Source organism: Gasterosteus aculeatus, chromosome 18 (assembly GCF_964276395.1).
Source record: "Gasterosteus aculeatus chromosome 18, fGasAcu3.hap1.1, whole genome shotgun sequence".
NCBI lineage: Eukaryota > Metazoa > Chordata > Actinopteri > Perciformes > Gasterosteidae > Gasterosteus > Gasterosteus aculeatus.
The window spans coordinates 9,731,982-9,751,686 of NC_135706.1; the positions used below are offsets into that span (position 1 = coordinate 9,731,982).

The 19,705-nt window shown below is 44.2% G+C and overlaps 1 protein-coding gene across 2 annotated transcripts in view; it reads right to left on the reverse strand.

Moving 5' to 3' along the window:
• Positions 1–7,342: 7,342 nt before the first annotated feature.
• The window catches only part of LOC120807737 (glutamate receptor ionotropic, kainate 2), a 48,554-nt gene continuing 36,191 nt past the window's right edge, over positions 7,343–19,705 (reverse strand). For both annotated transcript variants that reach the window (XM_040160054.2, XM_040160053.2), the window contains exons 12-16: positions 17,366–17,484; positions 16,435–16,652; positions 15,408–15,633; positions 11,829–12,079; positions 7,343–9,794 (exon numbers count right to left, since the gene is read on the reverse strand). In XM_040160054.2, the coding sequence (XP_040015988.1) occupies positions 9,630–9,794; positions 11,829–12,079; positions 15,408–15,633; positions 16,435–16,652; positions 17,366–17,484 (979 nt within the window). In that variant the 3' untranslated portion in view covers positions 7,343–9,629. The remainder of the gene's footprint in view (positions 9,795–11,828; positions 12,080–15,407; positions 15,634–16,434; positions 16,653–17,365; positions 17,485–19,705) is intronic.

Consider the following 19,705-nt stretch of genomic DNA (forward strand, 5'->3'; position numbering starts at 1 on the left):
TAATCAGAGGTCGTGCGGTTTTGGAGCTGAACCCCCCCCTTTTTTTTTGCAAACTACTTTCGTAGTTTAGAGCGTCATTGGAGTCCACATGAAATCAGTAGATTTTGTACTAATGGGGACATAGACGTCATTCTAAAAAAAAAAAAAAAAATGTTTATGGAGTTGAATATTTCAAGTGCTTTTTTAAAAACTAAATCTCGTGAGATCAAACATTAATTTAGCACACGGCTGCAGTATTACGGTTCATGTTGCAGTGGCTTACATACGCTTCTATGCCAGTTATGAACTAAATACACGGCCGCGGTAAAATATAGTGATATCATTATTGTTAGTAGCTCTATATATATTTCTTCCAATCAATGTAACTACTGATTGAGCTCTTAATTGTCCTGTTCATTTCAAAGCCAAGACACCTTCTCATAAGGGAGAATATCCTCAACTGAAATGGTTATTGTAAAGTTTTGCCTAAAAATCAGATAAACATTTTCCAATTGCTCTTCATTTTTGAGTGATTGAAGAGCGTCTGATCCATGTGATCCTCAGAAGGGTTTTACTCTAAAAAGAGACTAAACGTGGACATTCCAGTCGTATCTCAGTGTGGTCACATCTTTTCTACTCAATTCAAATGGCTTCATCGTAGCCGCTTCACACTAATGCAGTTCTGCCCTTTGTTGTGTTACTGAAGAAAGATGAATATTAAGATTCATCAACAACTGTTTTGATATTTTTATTTCATTATTGGACAATTCAGGTAGTTTGGTCACGTGGTTTTTGGGGACTGAATCCCTGTCGGTCGTCGCTGTCCTGCAGGAGTTCGACATATGCGAGCTGGCTGTGACCCCTTGACTTACGCTTGACCTCCTTTTTGGGCTTAAATGACGACGACAATAATCATTTTTCCAAGAAACACCGTCCTTTTGTTAACAAATAAAGAGAGCCAGTCAATTTTGCCTGATATCGTTGCTCTACAATTATCTCTTTGTTTTAAATATGGGGGATCACTGTGTCGGGATTTACTGGGATTTATTTTCGGCAATTAAATACTGTCTTCAAAACCATTTCAGCGTTTTCAATCGTGTAAATGAACCCGAAACTTAAGAACCGTTGCGTTCATTAGTTTAGAATAAGCGGTTTATATCTACATTTGGAGCGAGTCCGCCATGTTCGTATCCCAGAGTGGATGTACCAATTCTCCGAACTAAAGCTTTCCCTGCGTACTAAATGGCGTGGCAGTGGGCTTTGGCGTGCACAGACGTGGCTTTGGAGATGTATTTCCCCTGAAGGAGTCGGTGGTTCTGTGACCTGCTTGTAAAGGAACCGTAACCTCCTTCACACGGCTCCTTTAATACCGAACAGGGAGGAAATGCTCCTACTTTCTATCAGAAAGATTTATATCAGTCTTACTTTGGTCCTTTTTGAAATACACGGCCAGCTTCAGCCTCAGCCCGTCTGACCGCAGAGGCAACATCTCACAAGCTTTTTAAAGGTTTTATTGTCTGTTTCTCACTCCCGACAGGAGCATATAAACACTCTGAACTTTGAGAATGTCAAACCTACTGGGTTTTTTAGCTTTTAAGGGAACATTCCGGGTCAAAAAAACAACCCAAAACCCCAAAAGAATTATAAGAAAATCATATTCAGGTCTTTTTTTTTTATGACAGAGAACAACTAAATAATCCTCCACGTTGTATCAGCAGCCGCTCACTGCTCCCTCATGTGGTTATTTAGGTGCACGGCCTTTGCTCTGCCTCCACGGTAGAAACGATGCATTCTATGGGAAGTTTTTTTTTTTACTGGACTGTGTCGTGTCAGGTTCAAGTTGTGTGCACGTACATGACATCGTGCTGACACATCAGGCTACAAAGGGCAGTTCAGAGTGCAGCTTGTGCGGAGGAATGACCTCACACCTTCGTGTTTGTTTATGTTTCTGCTCTCTGCGTTGCAGCCGGAGGGAGTCAAGCACTGATCGCTTTTGATTGGGGGGTGAAATGTTCTGTGTGCATATCACTCATTGTACATAAGCGTACTGCCTTTTTTTTTATTTCTGTGAATCTTGGATTGGATTTTAAAATGTCTTAAATGTTTTACTTGATTGGAAAATAAACCTCTTCTACTGGCATTAAAGTTCATACGAGCTTCATCTTTCTACACGTTTGGCTTTGGGAGTTTGTAATGGTATTTATGCAACAAGAAGTAATTATGTTACCACAGACGAACAAGTTTGTTACTTGTGCTACTTGAGCACAGTTAAGTAATTGATTTACCTGCATAAAGTGAGCATATTTTTCTACTGCCTGAAATCTTGCACTTATTCTTTGGTATTAATATTGTTATTAACCTTTTCACTCCCGTGGTGGATTCCTTTATGCTTTGTCTACACAAAAACAAACCGCAGGAAAGGCAAATTGAATAACTAATTTGGCTGTTTTACTGACATTATTGAATTAATAAGCCACATTGTTGATAACCCGCAAAAATCCCCTTAACTCAAGCGTTCCGCTGCTCGTTTTTCCCCTCGAGCTTTTAAAAAAAAAGCCAGTTCAATAACAGGAACCGTTAAACACATCAATCACAGCACCCGTCCCCGAAGCTGAGGGACGACGACGGCGAGTTTAAATGCAGTTCCCTCCCTCACCACCGGGGGGAGACCTGGAGCCACCGTGTCCTCGCTCCCCCTCAGGCCTGTGAAGGATGCAGCTCGTGCAGATTAGTCACTTCAACACATCTGACTCACCAAAGAAGCTGGTGTTTCTTCACGGGCCTTTCTCTTAAATGGCTTCTTATAACCAGCTAGCTTGTTCCACTAAGCACATCTTGAGGGAGTGTGAGGAGGGTAGGGGGGGAGATTAAATACACACCCTTGGTCTACAGTTTCCTTCTGTATACAGCTTCACTTTCTCATATGCAATCTCTGGGGATGCTCCCTTTCAAGGTCGGCTGTTTTTAATCGCATGTGATGGTGAAGGTGGCACGGGGAGGTGTTGACAGGGAGACGAGGGGGAGAAGATGGAGAGCCCTGTGGGTAATATCGCTCGGCCTTGGCTGCGAACGGTGCCCCCTGCGCTTACGTGATATCGGCGGCAACGCTCGGTCGGAAGAGAGCAGGAGAGTGCATTTCTTTTCTGTGCCTCTCTATCGTCCTATTCCTCATTCCTAAACTGCATGTTGACCTTTGTGGTACCGCCTCCAGGCTGTATGCTTTAACCTTTCCAGTGAGATAGAGAGAGGGGGGCGGGGGGGCTGCACTGGGAATACCACATAAATCACAACGGCTGTCTGTTAACACGACAGAGAGAAACACACACTGGCACGCGGGCATCCCGAAAAAAAAAACCTTTTGTACTTTCTCACAAAACCCTTCTTGTCCTCCAAAAACACGCACACGTTGCCCTGCGTCCATAAAGATGCACGTCATCAGTATCACTGGGCTGTGCACCATGAATTATTCATCCTTTATTAAAATGCACTATGAGTAATGATGGCCAGGAACATGTTTTGAGGTGCACTTTTTTCTGTAGCAACACACAGGGGTCTTTAGAAGTCATTTGTGGTCATTTTTGTATGATCAACCACACCGCAGAGTAAAATCCCATTTACTCTCTTTTTTTTTTTTTGCATTGGGAATTCCCGTTGCAAGAGATCAAAGGGGACGGACAAAGAAATGAGAGAATCGACATCTCCTCGTCTCCATTTGGCTCCCCGTGAGAAGAGGAAAATTACTCCAAAGCTGCTGCCTTGATGAAAAGAAAAGGGCGTTATGCCTGATGTATTCCTCCAGAGGGGGAATCAACAGTGTGAATGAGTCAAAGGCAGAGAGAGAGAGAGAGAGGGGGGGGGAGAGAGAGAGAACATAATGGGGGATCAGGGTGAGAAAAGAGAGTGCTTTTTGACAGCAGCGAACAACACAGTGACTCCCCCGTCAGGAGACGTGACTGGTTCAACGCTGTTATTTCCGGTGTGTGCATAAAAAGAACGCAGCAGATGTCATTAGAGCTCATTTGCGTTATCGGTCTGGGGATTTCTATCAGACCGAGCAGCATCCGAAGATGTCTCTCTCAAGAACACGATGCAGCGTCGTGTTCAGCCGCGACCTCGTATTTCACAGGACGAGTGCGGAAGATGTCATGGAAATGAAATAGCCCACAAACGTCCCATTGGTTCGCCTCCCCTAAGAAGAAAAAACAGCATTCTCATTCGTTTCTGACAGGGAGCCGTCGGAGCATCCAGCTTAGTTACACATAAAGCAAATAGCAATGAAAACATTGTCAGTGAAAAGGCTCAATGGGTAACGGAGACGCCGGGAGCAGGGTGAATCACTTAGCAAGCTGCGCTCCTCCATTTTGCAGCTGCCACCCACCACCACACATCTGCCACTGGGAAAAATACATCCAGATAGAAAGCCGCATCCAAACAAATTGCCGAGTGACAAAAAACGATGACTTTATCTAATTGATATTCATTTGCAGTGGAAACAGGGTTTCTCCCTCGTGGGCGCGGGTGTGGAAACAAACCCACACACAGGTGGCAGATGAGGGAGACTGTGCACACAAGAACACCTGCTCGCACCCAGATAATACACCTACGGTTATACGAGACTTTTAGAGTTTTTGATGTGGGGTCAATGGTACCTGTGATGCGCCCACCTGTGATATCTCTGGATAGGAACGAGTCCGGACTGTACCAAATCATCACCTTCTGGACCGACGACGCCTGGCCGGCTCGGGCAGATACTGCTGTTCCCCTTTTTATTGCATTTCCTCAGGAGTTCATGTTCTGCTGCAGGATGGACAGCAGGACAGAGCGCAGGACGCCGTTGGATTCTGTGTCCACATCTTGATGCAAAGTTAAAACACATTTTTTAATATTTTAAAATTGATTTATGTTTAATGTTTAAATATGTTTCACGCAAAGATGGCCGCAATATGTATGTTAATATGTTTCATGTATTTTTTTTTCTGCATCTCCATTCCATGGTCATTGCATTATTATTTTTTGCACACTATATAATATCTCTTTTCGGGACATTTAAAAATCCTAGTAATCCTAGTATTTTTTTTTTTATGTGATAAAAAGTAATTTTAATTAATTTCGACTTTTTTTAATCATTTTAATTTCGAATGAATTGTTTACTTTCTTTACATAATATTCCATGACGTTTTTAGTGGCAGTGTTGTGTGGATGTACGGTGCTGTGAATCAATATGAACATAAATGTTCAAAATAAGATAGCTATAAACTAAATGCCACTCAACCCTAAAACTACAGGAAGATTGTCATTCTGAATTTACCTCACTTCCCAGTAGTTAAAGCCACCGCAGGAAGCTTTGCTGCGACGCCTCGTTGAAATGCCTCTTTGCTGCAAGTCTTTCCTGCAAAGCGAAGCGAACCGCAGCTTGAGCTCCACGCACGCCATTGAGGTCTCTGCTCCATCCGCCAACGTTCCGACAACAACCCGAGACGCCGGCCTCGTCTGTAGGTAATGACGACAATAACTCATGTATGTCAAACACTCCCACGGAAAAAAGCCCACGATTCCGTGCGGCCGAACCACCCAGCTTTTGCTGCCCCTACCGATGCCGTCGACGCCGTTTTGAGTGGTTGGCCTCCCTCGAGTTAAAAGCAGCGCTCTCCGGTATGCTGCAATGGCGACGGTGATGGATGCACGGCCCTGGACCACGGCAACGGGCGGCTCCTCGGTCGCCCCCTCTTGCAAACAAAGCTGTTCTTGCAGAGTGTCGGGAGAAGTCGCCCGAGGGTGCGCGCATCCTCCCCACAGTGGGAAATGTCAATGTTGTACTGGGCTTCAGAAGAGGCTCCCGTTGGGCCTCTGGGCCGCTCCTCTCTCCGAAGGCACAGTCGTCCCACACGTCTTTTCTTCTTGCGCTGACAGTTTTAGTTCAGACACTTCAGTGTTTTCCACCCTATGTGGGGTGAGTTGATTAATTTCAAAGTTACTTAGTGGCCTAACATTAAAAACACGTTTTTAAATGTTGCAAGCAAGCATGACAGTAGCCTTTAATCAAATCCATATTCTGGGATGATATATATATATATATTTTTTGCAGCGCTACACTGTACTTTGAGCTTAATGCTAATATGAGCGTGTTAATGTTGAGGGTGACAGGAACGACATTCAGTCACAAAACAAAGTGTTGGATGCATTTAAAATCATATTGATTCGATTTTGACAATAAGAGTAAACTCATGGAATAAAAGTTTGTCTCAGGACAAGCGGAAAGTCACCAAAATTATTAGGATTTATTATCTGGGGACCATGAAAGTTATGACGTGAAGTTTTTTATCCCAATAATTGTGGAAAAATAAACCAGTCTGGAACCAACTGTGGACCGAACAAACTAACTGATTAACATCCTGCTAATGTGGCAAAAAAAGTATTTTTAATGCTAATTTAAGACATCTGTGACAGAAACATTAGTACAGAAACTGTATAAAAATGTAATTTGGACATAAGGCGGCCCTTCATTAATTTAGTTGATTACCATTAACTGTATGTGAATCTCTTACAATTGATGTCCTCGTTATACCTCCTAAATCTACACTGATGACTGCAGTGATGTTACTCCTTTTAAGGAAAAAGTGGATTTATTTTTTCCAAAATCGTTCTGGGTAGGTGCTACTGGGCTGTAGGATCCGTATGACGAACCAAAGTCGCATTTAAAAAAGCAATTTTCAGTCCACAATGCAATCTAGGCCATTAATTGTTGATGAAACAAGATGCTATTCGAGGATAACTTTCCAATGAGCACTTAGGAAACGAAGGAAGACGACCTAATATGATGGAAATAAGTGTGACAAGACTAAATGTTCCTTGCCGAACGCATCGACGCATGCTCTGACCTTCCCTGTCAATCTGGAGGGCAGACAGGGCGGCCGTTCATGTGGTGGGGACAGCGCTCGGGCCGCAGAAAGGCTTTTCATCATTATTCCAACACAAACCTTGTCAGAAACCTAGAACTGTCTGAGGCTTCCCTACGGGAGGGAAATAAAAGGAAAAAACGAGGCAAAGAACCTTCCCTGGACCTTCTCGTCAGTCTGCACCAGTCACTGGAGTATCAGCGGGTGTACTCCCCGTTATTCGGTGATCTCAAGGCGGTATTTTAAAAGCTCTTTGGTCGCAGCGCTGAATCGACGGACCCGTCAGGAAAAGACAAGTCGACAATCCTAATTTGATTAACAATTTAGCAATTACCCAGCGTACTTCCTCGATCGATTAGAAGAGGACGGCAGGACATTGCGAGTCATCTGCATGGTTGACGGCATTTGTAAAATAATTCACCAAAAAATATAACAGTGAGAGATGAATGAATAATATCAGGCAACACTACAATTATGACATTTTTAATGACATTTTTTGTAAAACCTTGCATCAATGTCAAACTCCATGACCTCGGACAGCCAATCACTTCGGCTCGCACCACGAGATCTAGCTGCATGGAAAATGACAAGCAACACTTGTAGAAGAGCGACGGGTTTAAATAAATATTTGATCAATTCCATCCATGCACAGCAGAGTTGTCGTCGCTTGCGTTTTGGCCGTGTGCTCTTTTGGTCTCTGAATTGTCTCAAATAACCGACCCAAAGACGAACTGGATGGCGTAAGAAGACGGGGGACAGTGAGGAAGCGGTCTACCAAGTATGCTTGTCATTTCACAACGTGGGACAGAATTAACAGACAACAAATGTCGGGCCGAATGCGATCATGTCACTTAAGAGACTCTCACCCTCCCCCCACCTGCCCCCCCCCCTCCCCTCATGCCTCCCTCAAGTCCCCTTCAGGGAACATGAGGGACGCACCAAGGTGAGACACACACACACACACTGATCATTTCCACATTACATTTACTGCAGTTGTACTGTTACATACATTCACAGGTCGCCCATCACTGAGGTTCAAAACTCATGCCCGCCCACGGAAAACAGCAGGTGCGGAAAAAAAACAACAAGCCCGTCACTTAGTAGCTGCTCGCCGTCGTTCGGTCACATCACATGCTCGGGTAAGCGTTTCCTAGTTGGAATGGTTAAAAAAAGGCCGACGAATACAATTAGAAGTTTACGTGGCAACTGAGAAAGTTTTAGTTGCTGATGAAGGTCATGTGATATGAGTGAATGTTAGAACAGCTACTAAACGGACCGCCTGTTTATTGTTATTTATAGCCAGTTATTATATAGTCTATATTTTTTTTTTCTAAAACAGAATCCGTCTGTTCTATATTATTTCAACCCTTTTCTTCTATCACATCGACTACTTTAAATTAATTTCTAAAACCATGTGACTTTTTTGAAGTTTGCCGTACGACTGAAACCTCTTTTAGAACTTGATACGGTCAAAGATCCCATGAAAAAACATGATTTTGTTTTCAGTCTACTAGAGCTAAAATGTAGCCTGGTAAGAAAATTGTAGAACTACTTTTAGGTTTTAACACAAGCAACATTTGCGTGTCTTTTCTGTGTGTTTCGTGGTGACTCTTCATAGCTACAGATAGTTTTACTTTGAGCACCACTGTAGTTCGGTTTCATTGTTCTTACCTACCAGAAAGCGCCACGTTGTCGCCTGACTGTCGATACTCCATCATACTGACGGACAAACGGCCGAATCTCCGATCGATGAGAAAAACGAAGCCTACGCGTCAGAGCCTGAAGCTCCACAAACACTGGTTGAGAAGAATTTGAGGGCTGAGTTGGTATCTGCTACATATTTTGTCGACAGGAGGGGCTACCATGATACAAAGTACTACAAAACTTCTTGTTCTTGTACAAAAACAAACACTTTTGTAGAAATCCCGCTTTTTTTTTTTTTTTAAAACAACAACTGATACAAAGTGAAAACTGCAGACCGCATGTGAGGAGAGACGTGAATAATGACTTTGACGGTATACGTTGCTTGCAGAGGCTTTGAACATAACATCAGGCATGGTAGAAAGTTCTTCACGAGGGCAGAACTTTGGCACAAGAAAGGCATCACAGAAGAAAACGATGAGTATTGGACAAGGTAAGCATTGATGACTCCAAAGCAAATATCACCTTTGTACAGCGGTTCACAGTAAACCATTTGGCACCACCGTCCCCTTCGTCGGACGGGAGATTAGTGTTTGTTCAAATCATTGATGAAAGGGACGGATCGATCAGGTCAAACACACATGGAGGTAAGACAAAAGGGCGTTGACATCAACAGAAAAACAAAATCTGGTTTTACAGTCACAATAGAGTGTATCAGATGAGAGCGTTGTGTGTGTGTGTGTGTGTGTGTGTGTGTGTGTGTGTGTGTGTGTGTGTGTGTGTGTTACGTGTACGTGTGTATGTTTAGGCTTACGTTTTAACCAAAAGCGGCTTGGATCCCTTTTCAATTGACATACTTTTAAGTTCCTTTCCAGCTCCCTTCAAGAAGTGAACGTCGCAGCGAGGTGACACCGCTCAGGCATCTATATTTCCACGGGAAACATCTGTCTACGTACGCTAGCGGGTTCAAAAAGGAATCCTGTTCTGACGGCCGACCTCGGTCTCCGGTTGGCGTTAATCTGACCCCGTAACCCCCCTCCTCCCACCCTCCCCCAACCGCCCTCCATGTTTTGTTTTTTTTAATCACGTGTGTGTTCCGGGTAAGCTCAACGTTCATGCCATGGTTTCCTTTCCCGGGAGTCTGCGGTCGTTAAATGTGTGCATGTTAATGACCTCCTCTGTCTTGACGATGACGGGCGGCTGAGGCTTCTGTTTGAGACGACGGCGGCACTTCAGAGACACGCGCAGCTCATCCATCATGGCGCTGCAGAACGATCGCTGCAGGGGGGGGGGGACAGGAAGGAGGGTAACGTTACAGCTGGCGTCACGCTGTTCAGCGCACTACTCAACGCAATGCAACTGTGCAAAAATATAACAATTCACCCAATGTCGGCTTTTTTTAAAAGCATATTGAATATTGCCGTGTGCTGTATGATGGAGACTCTAGCCGATAATTATAATGTTTTAAAGTATGTTATGAAGCCTTGTTTTTTTCTACCTATTTATAATGTTTCTGTGTTTATATCATGAAACAATCTTATGTTTTATCCACCTGAATTATTTAATAATAATGAATCTAAAGTGAAGGCTGGTCAGTATCGTAACCGAAGGAGCATTTCGCTCTGGTTGTTACCTGAACACATCGTTGTGTCTAGTATGGCTCTTAGCTAGTTGGTTAGATGCACATACATGTAGCAGCAATGCATGATTGATTTACATTTTTAGTCAACTTCAGGCTTAACACGGACTAGTGTAACAATCAATCCGACATTTTTATTTGTCTCCTAAATATGATCTTTAAAAAAAGCAAGAGTTCCGTTTCAAAGGCCCCTTTTCAGCTCTGCTGTTAAAAACAGCTGAAAGCAGTTGCAGAGCCTTTTGCGCTGCGCCGAGAACAAAGAGAAACATTCAACATTTAAAATAAAAATATTGAATGAAGGAGAAAAAAAATCCACTTCGACACATTAAATTCAAAGAAATATTGGTACCTTCTTTTAAAAACATCGCCTACCAGCGCCTCACAGAGTGACACACGGTAACATCAGTTAAACGGTCCTCTGTTGTCCCTGCGTTATGAATGCAGCGTGAAATCCTATAAATGTCAATATGCTTGTGTATCGTTTGCCAAGACAAATTTCAATGCATTCACTCTCTGATTATGCAAAACCTAATTATAATTCCCGGAGGGTGTTAGAAGAGAGAGCAGTGCAAGAGGAGGGACGGCGGAAAAGTATCAAGCTGTTATTTTTCCTTTGCGTGTGTGAGATGTATATCTGTATGTGGCCTACAGCCATTTCTTTGTTTTTGCTCATTATTTAAATACACCTGGGTGGTGAATAAATGACATATTTTGTATGTCATGAAGATAAGTGATTACAGAGGTCGTGAGAGGCAGATGGGTGAGAGACGAGGAAACGGTGAAAGAAACCGAGGCGGAATAAGGATTGGAGTGATTGATAAAAGCAGAACCAAGGGGGTAAAATAAGGTCGTGATTTAGAGGAAACAGAGGAGAGGCTGTTTGCATGTAAATTACTAGCACCTTAGTAGCCTAGAGATAGTGGCATTTGCAAACTATTTGAATATTGTGCCCTAGTCTTGCGGCTCATGATTAATGATGTACCCTGAAACATGCGCAGACCTTAAAGAAGCCATATATCTGCTACCGTTGCAATTTAATAACACGCCGTCTACGGTTCTGTAGATGTAAATAATTAAGGACTTTCATAATTATCTGGAACGATCATTGTACGAGCTTTAAAATACACACTCCGCGCCGTGATGAATCATGTGCACTGAGTACTAAAATAGAGCACAGATAGAACAGTCTGAAATATATGCAGTTCCTTGCTAGAAAGAAACATAACCAGAGGGCAGAGAACAAAAAGCTGCAAACATGCTGCGCTGAATGGTGAATGTTTTTGTTTTCAGAAAAATCTCCAGATTAAAGCGCCAGTTCACATCCTTGTGTTACAAGTCAGTCTAATAAACAACACTCGTTTCTAGCTTGTGGTCGATGTGATAATTCTCTTCTGTCCGTACGGTCAGAGATCCTGACGTGACTTTAAATTAAGACAATTAATTAGACAAAATCGGCATCCCTCCATGCAAACCAAATCGCATTGTAAGTTTCAGCATCGAATACGTTGCTGCTCAGCCAGAAAACCTAGTTAGCCTTAAACAGGCAGGTAGGAGAAGACAAAACTAAAAAACTCCCCAAATAAAAACCACAAATCTCCAAGACAAAGGACTTAATGCTAAAAACAAACATATTTACTTTGATGCTCAACACGCATCACAAAAGACTCCGGTACCTTTTCCAGCTGGGCGTTCTGCTTCGACTTGTAGAGCACCTCCCCGACCGCCACAAACACCGACAGCACCAGTCCCGCAGCCAGCACGATGAAGATCCCTCCGATGTTCTGCACCCCCAGAGCGCTGGCCTCTTTGCTCTCCTCCTCGGGGCAGCCGTTTCCCCGCCACCATTTCTCCTTCATCATGTGCAGCTTCCCCTCCTCCTGGAGCTGCAGGATGGCTATTGTGATCTTATCTCTGTACGGAGATCCTGCGAGGACACCAGATGAGATTAGTGGGCGCGGATAATGAAAACCTGATTATGCATTGCTTAGTTATTGTTGAGCAAATGTGTATAAATATAACTAACGGGGGCGGGTGTATGAAGCACACTCCGGCTTGCATGTGATCATATAACCCTTCATGTTATTGTTGGCTGCTTAGAGGGAGTTTTTTTGTAAGTCCTTCTTCAAATCCCACTAATCCCTATATTCACAGAGTGACTCCAAAATTCTCCCTCCTCTCTGCCGTGTGCGAATTATAATGCACAGGGAGTTGGCAACAAAGACTTGGCTTTGTGTGGCGGAGCTGCTGTTGATGCCGACGAATTAGCTGCTTTTTTTGCACCCGCTTCCACATGCAATGAATGCGAAAAAAAAGCAAACAAACAGAGGAGCCCAGTGGAGTCTTTACTTTATTTGGACGTCAATGTCGTGATGAGTAAATTAGCCCAAATCCGAAGATGGCGGGAAGGGGAGCAGAATTTGCAACGTGGCGTTGAGGCGCAGCGGGTTGCTGTGTTTGATCAAAGGAGGAGTAATCGTTACAGGGCGCCCAATCAGGGGTCGTGTTCCTCGCCCATCCACAGCGTGTGTCATACAGCACACGCCCCAAATGAGGCGCAGCGCCTCATTCTCTGCCCCAACCAGGCCCGGAAAGATTACTACTTACTGTGAGCATTCATGTTTCATTAATAAAACTGGGTCAAAAGCTTGTTAGTGTATTTATGTGATCACAGAATTCATACATAATAAAGCTCGGGTTTCAAACGTCCATTCCATCTGCTTATTTAGTGACTTAAAAGAGATGAAAGAGTGGTAAAAATGTTATAATGTGGGCTAATTTGAATCATTTTAGGAACACAGGAACATTTTGTGCTCAAACTCCCGGGGAAATTAACTGAATACGGCCGCGGGTAGCTGGTAGCATCACTTTGTCTGTTGCTCTCCTACAGTTTTACCTGTCAGTCCCTTTTACATGATTCCCTTCATCTCATCTATCATTTACCTATGGCCGTCCATCATCCTTTCATCTGCTCCTCTCTGCGTATTTAGACTGGCAAAGTGAAAACAGAAAACAGAAAATGCCTCAAAGTGCCCGAGATTCTTTCTGTGTTTGTTTCTTTGATCACGAATAGTCATATTGTTGGTGAGAGCACCAGGACATGTGCTCAAAATGTCCTTGTGAAGCGCACGCTCTAAGACAACGAAGAACATGCAGTCATTTGTTCCCGTGCGTACGGCGTTGGCAACGCAGCCGCGTGCGGGGCTCACGCGCACGTGCACGCGCGAAAAAAAGCATATGCTTGACTCATTCAGAGATGAGAAATCTATCAAGTATCCGAGTCCCCTGATTCAGGCTGCCCTCATATTTCAAATGATTAATGATGGCCTAACAAAGCAGGCCTTGGATAAATGCTAATAGGATGAGTCCTCGGAGAGGAGGATGTGGAGAGCGAGGCCCGGGCAAATGGAAAAAGCGCTCGACACACACTGTGCATACACAACTACCTGACAGATGTTCAACACTAGAGGACATCCATCACTCCCACGCTGTCTGGCCTCAAGTATTAATGTGATCACAGTTTAAGTTGATAGCCGCAGATAATGCACTTGCGTTTGGGATAAAGGACGTGCGAAAGCGAGGACTAAGAGGTTAAGACTCATTTTACAGCTTGCTGTGGTTTATTGGTTTAACAGCCCTGAAGGGAAATGCTCTGCAAAACCGTGTTAAGGACGGACAAAGTTAGAGGGCCAGAGTTTGACACAAAGACTGAGTGCTTCGTGTGTTTGGGACGAAGAAAGAAGGACAGTACCACTGTCTGAATGAAGAGCATTCAGTGTTCAAGCGGGAGTCACTTTGAATTAACAATACAAGTCAACTCTCTCAAAGCCTCTTCTATTACAGACGAAACGTTTTAGAAGCTGTGATCAAATGTATTTCTACATTATTAAGCAATGAATGTCAGCATTTGAGATTTAAGTGATTTTGAGGGAAGTAATAACTTTGAGAGCCGCCACCGTTAATCATTATCCTTCATGCATTAAAATATTAACCCTCCTGTGGCTGAATTCAATTCTATTTGGGATGTATTTTGTATTCATATACAGTATTTGATGCACTACTTTGTCACATCAATGGAAGTAGAGCTGATGCACGTCCTCGGCCCGTGTGTCCATCTCAAGGGCATCGGTGTTACTGTGTACTTCTGCACCTACAAGGGCCACAGTGGGACTATATTTCACGGCATCACCTCGGCCTCGTTACAACCACGGCAATCACGGCATCCCTGCAGATCCATAACTGCCCCATAATCATCAGCAGTAAGCTCGGTCCAGATGTGGATGGCCAGAATTAATCCTCCTTATTTTGATGGCCTTCGCATCCCTCATGATGTATATGGCTATTGCAGCTCGTTGGAGCGCTCTCCGTGGCCTCTTCATGACCACTCTAACCTCCGCGACACAAGGATTTGGAACCATCGACACCTTTACGGCCGCGTGAAGCCCCCCCCACCCCGAAGCGTCTGGCTCATAAGCCACGCATTTATAAAGCTCGGGAAAGACTATTTTAAATGCAACAGAATGGTTGTCATAACATATGGAGTGGAAAGTGGTTTTGGTTCGTCCGCCTCATCACAGGGAAATGGCAATCAAAATGTTGGAGTGCAGGAGCAGGGATAGATAAGGAGGTGTGAAAAGGTCTTGTGGGCTTGTTTTATACGCTCTGAAGGGCTTTGTTGTTCTGGCTTCAAGCTTAAAATTCAAACGGCGTCCGGTCAGTTACAGCGAATTGCACCGAACAGACTTTCTGGTTGGTTTCTGTGATTGTTTCAACAGTCTTTTCACTCACCGCCCGTAGTGACTGCAAAGTAGGCTGCAACACGCCATTAAAGAAAGTGTGATTGTTTAACTCAGATTTGATTCCCTTCCCTGTAAATAATCCTGTGAGCAAATCCTTGCGGCCAGAAATAAAACCCGACCTTGCTAAAGGAGAGCTCCAATGCCACCTTGAGCCCCGGGGCGTAATTCAACCGTAAACATAAATTCAACCTCTTCAGCCATTTGCTTTTCATTGAACCTTTTTACACCTGCCGCCATTGGACCATTATATCTGTGACCCCCATCAATAAAGGTCAACCGTTTCCGCTCTCAGGGCTTATGAATCATCCACGCTATTTGCAGCACATTTACCTGCCAGACAGCATCGGCAGCATGTCCACTCTTACCAAAAGCTTACAAAAAGCTTTTCAAAGCGGTTATTTGAACACATCATGCAGCCCAGCGGCTCACAGCGTAGAGGTCTGAGATGCCGGTTACCCATAGGTGTTCCCACTCCGTATGCCCTGGAGTCAATGAGGCCTCCGACCTGCGTGAGGTTGCAGTTGCGCTGGGTGACAAACTCAATGGTGGTGGACTCCATGAGGAAGGCGTAGTCCGAGGTCAAGGCCCGCTGGATCCCCTCGTCCACGTTCTTGACCATCACCGATTGCCTCCTGCTGTTCATGAACTCCCACATCTTGTCGTAGGTGGAGATCTTTGTTTTCTGAGAGATACCAACGGAATAGGAAGTGGAATGAGATCGGTGGCTCGTTAGGAGAAAATACAGCGCGCAACCCTGAATTCTGCAGATATAATAATTATATTTCAAAGTAAGAGAAAAAACTTGCTTAAGCTTAACACAGGATGCGATGCAGTAGCATTGCCATCTGCCAAAATCCCCCCCCCCTCCCCACACTATTATGATGCAGTATTTAAGAGTATTTAAGTATTTAATATGATGTTTAATCAAAGCAGAGTAGCTTTAATGAAGAAACCACCAATGCCAATAGTTCCTTTCAGAAATGGAGAAAAAATAAATGCAAAAGCCATCCTACCACTCTTCTCAAGTCCCTGAAGGTATTCTGTGTCTCCATAGTCCATAGATAGTCTCCTACTAAAATCCTATTGCCATTATTATTTTTGTGTTGAATTTAATTGAATGTTACAGCATTTATGTATTCAATTTGATTTCACTGTTTGCTGTTGGCTCTCGTAGCAGCCTGTAAGAGCTGAAGTAAGTCGCCGCTAATGCAAACTGAACGTTTTCTTTTTTTAAGGCAGTTTGCAGAAAGGCAATGAATTTGTTACAATGGTTAGTTCTAAATCCAATCCAATGAGAGAGGCTCAATTTTGGACAGCGGATTAGTTTTAAATATTCCAAGGAGCTGTGCAAAAAACGCAATAATTATTGATTGATATCATTACGAAAACGCCAGCTTGCGATGCTCCTTTGTTGGGTTCAACTGTTAAAAGTAGCTAAAAGCAACAAATACTACAGTATAAACACCCTGGCAGACTTAGCTACCTTGAAGAAAGTCATGGTGGCACCGTCCTCAACAACCCCGTACAGGATCTTGGTCTGTTTGGCCAGGTCATCGGCCGAGTCTATGGGCGACTCCATCCTCTCCACAGTGAGGAAGGCGGCCAAGTTGGCCGTGTACGAGGAAATGATGATGAGGGTGAAGAACCACCAGATTCCTCCCACTATTCGTGTTGACAAGGCCTTGGGCATGAGCTCAGATCCTGAGTTGAGGGAGGTGGCAGGAAGCATTGTTCATTTTTAACATGCACAAAAACATTATTTTTTTTAAACAGTCAAACTTGTTTCAAGAACTCCCTTCAAGTTTTCAACTCTTGATGCACAACGTGCTTCAAGATGAAACGACTTGAGAGAGAGCTCTTGTTGAATTTCAAGTGAAAGCATCTCGTCTCAGCTGCCGGCAAATTCTTTAAATAATGTCAGGAACACAAAAAGAGGACTATTGCCACGGGATGAGGCTTTTGCATAATTACATCCCATCAAATCAAAGACATTCAATATTGTTTGTTTGGAGGAGCGTGGCGAAGCGACAGGCTGTTTGGCCCAGAGAGTCATGTACCCAAGGTAACCTCACATCCTGACTCCAGACCCCAATGATCTCTAGGTGCTGATGGGCCGAGGGCAAGAGGAGAGGACTCTGGGTGTTACAGTACTCTCATTATCACGACTGTATCATAATTGAGTACATCTGTGGATATATACCTCAACGATGGCCATTTAATTCTACTCAATTCATAGTCGTATCTATACCTCTACCATACAAATATATTTAATGTGCTCTATACAAGAAAAAACATATTGAACCCCAGAGATCTCTCCTGGTTGCCGCCGGCTTGTACAAAACACCCAACCCTAGGAGACAGTGGGATGCAGAGAGCTCCATCTCCAGAGAGCAGCCACAGGCTGAGGCAACTACCTTGCTGCATGAGAGCCCCGACGCCAAACCAGAAACTATTGAGCAGCGTAAAATTGTTTTCCACTACATCCGAGTCCGGGTTGCACGGATGCGGGTTGTACCACTCGTAAGGGCTGAACCTATAAAAAGAAAGAGCACAGGGACAGATGCGTCAGCACAGAGGAAAACGACAGTGTGTTCAATGCTGCAGATTAAAGAGCACATCAAACGCACAACTTTGAACATTGTGAGCAGGAACAAAGGGGAGGTAAGAACAGGATCCTGTTTTGTGGCCTTAGGGTCAGAGCGACGGCAGAGGCCGAAGCGAATCATTCTGACTTACGCTGCGATCAACGTATTGGCATATTCAAATGCCATCAGTTTATTGTGTGAACAGATCAATAGGCCGGAATAACAGTGTCACCGGTGATACTCTCCTAGTGTTTGAGGATCTTCGGAGCTCATTTGGATTCACTGACTCAGGAATGTTTATGCGTTTCCTCGAGCGACTCTCTCCGATTTCCGCTGCTGTGCGGATGCCGCATCCTCTTTGCGATCATGGGACTCGTTGTTTTCCGTTGGGTTTCTCAAACCGCCCCCCCCCCTACATCTCTTCTTCCTCCTCAATCCTGCACCCTTGTACATCATCGTACACCTCACGTTCCCCCGATTGCCTCGCCTCCCCTCGCTTTGGCTGATTGTCAGCGTCTTCAGGTCAGTTGTGGACATTTCTCATTTATTATCCTAAGCAGAAGTGGCACGGTATTAGCGAAGGGTGATTGGGTTAGTGTTAAGCATCAGGAACTGATTGAGTATGTGCTGAAGCGGGTGTTAGCGGCAACGTTGCCGATGCTAAGTTGAGGAGCCCATCAGGTAATGCTGTTTATCACCCCCCCCACACACACACCATCATGCAGCATGCTAATAAGCCTGCGGGTCGAATCTCGGAGGTTCGGGCCGGCCAGAAATACGAGGTAATTTGTCAGCCGCACTTTTCCAGAGACGTGTGAGGACATATATGAGTATACCCGTGCAGGATCCAGAGCAGCATCTTCCCGTTGCCAAACTCAGAGTTATTTCTCGCCGGTTTTATGTCAGCGCACGTTTCCCACGGAGAGACATGTCATTGGATCTCTCTTTGTTTCTGCAGCAGCCAAATTACCAGGCATATTTTGCAAGCATCGTGGATACGGCAACATCCTTTTCATATTTTCCCTGCTTTGAAGATATGTTCTGTGCTGTCCCCTTAAAAATCATCTACTTCCACATGGCTGCAATGACACACTGTAATTCCTCCCGTCAACCCCATCAGGATGTAGGATTTATCGGCATGTCAATGATCTTGGTCTCCTTGGAACCAAAGACAACTGAAAGGACAAAATTCCCTTTTGGAGCTTTGCAGATGTGTTTGTATTTGTGTATTGTTTTATGCCACTAACGCTGCTGTGTAACGTTTGCGCATGTTGCCTTTAGCTGTGTGCATCTGTCCGCGGCAGCAACTGCGTATTTGCATTTGCTAAATTAAATCCATCTCAGTCAAATATTTTGAGAGAGGATTTATTCAGGCAGCCGCATACAGACATTGTATATAACGTTGAGCTGCAGCCTGAGGCTAATTGTTGCTAACATCCGATATGTGCCGCAGGTGAGTGTAAATCCCTGTAAATCTATCCAACATGCTCATGATTGGATTGCGCTCGTCCTTCTCAGTGCATTCTGTATGCAACCCCACCGACGGCTCCTCTGCGTGACCTTTGCCTGCGGCCGGCCCGTATTCCTGCAGGCTGTGTTCTGCACACCGATCGCCGGGAAGAATAGGACGTGGAACACGCGGACGTAAGGTCACCTTCTCACACCGGGCACGGGGGACGTGTCCTATTGCAAGCGGAATTCTAAAAAGATTCTCCCTCTCTCCCGTTTCTCTTCTCCTTTGTCCGTCCCCGCCCTCAATAACACAACGCGCTCCCTCCATTAACTCTCTGTTGGATTCAATTACTCTGACTGACGTTATGGTTATACTGCTTTTTTTCTTCTTCTCCCAGGCCAAGTAAAGGGGGAGTTTTCGAGAGGTTAAGTTTGTGGAAACTGTGCAAAAAAATGTGAGATCCTGTAATTACACATCCACATCATCCGTTCTTCTTGGCCGGTGGACAATTCTTACACTAGAAAAGGGATATGCAATATGATTATTATATATTCTTAATAAAGAGAAAAGTCAATTAAATTGCAAAAAAAGTATTTGTATGTATTTCTCTGGAGGTTGAATTGAAAAACGTTTTGTTTGTTTGTGTGTGCGGCACGCACCTTCACAGACGTGAATCCCTGGTGAGGTCGAGGTCTTTAGCGTTTTATTGTGCAAAA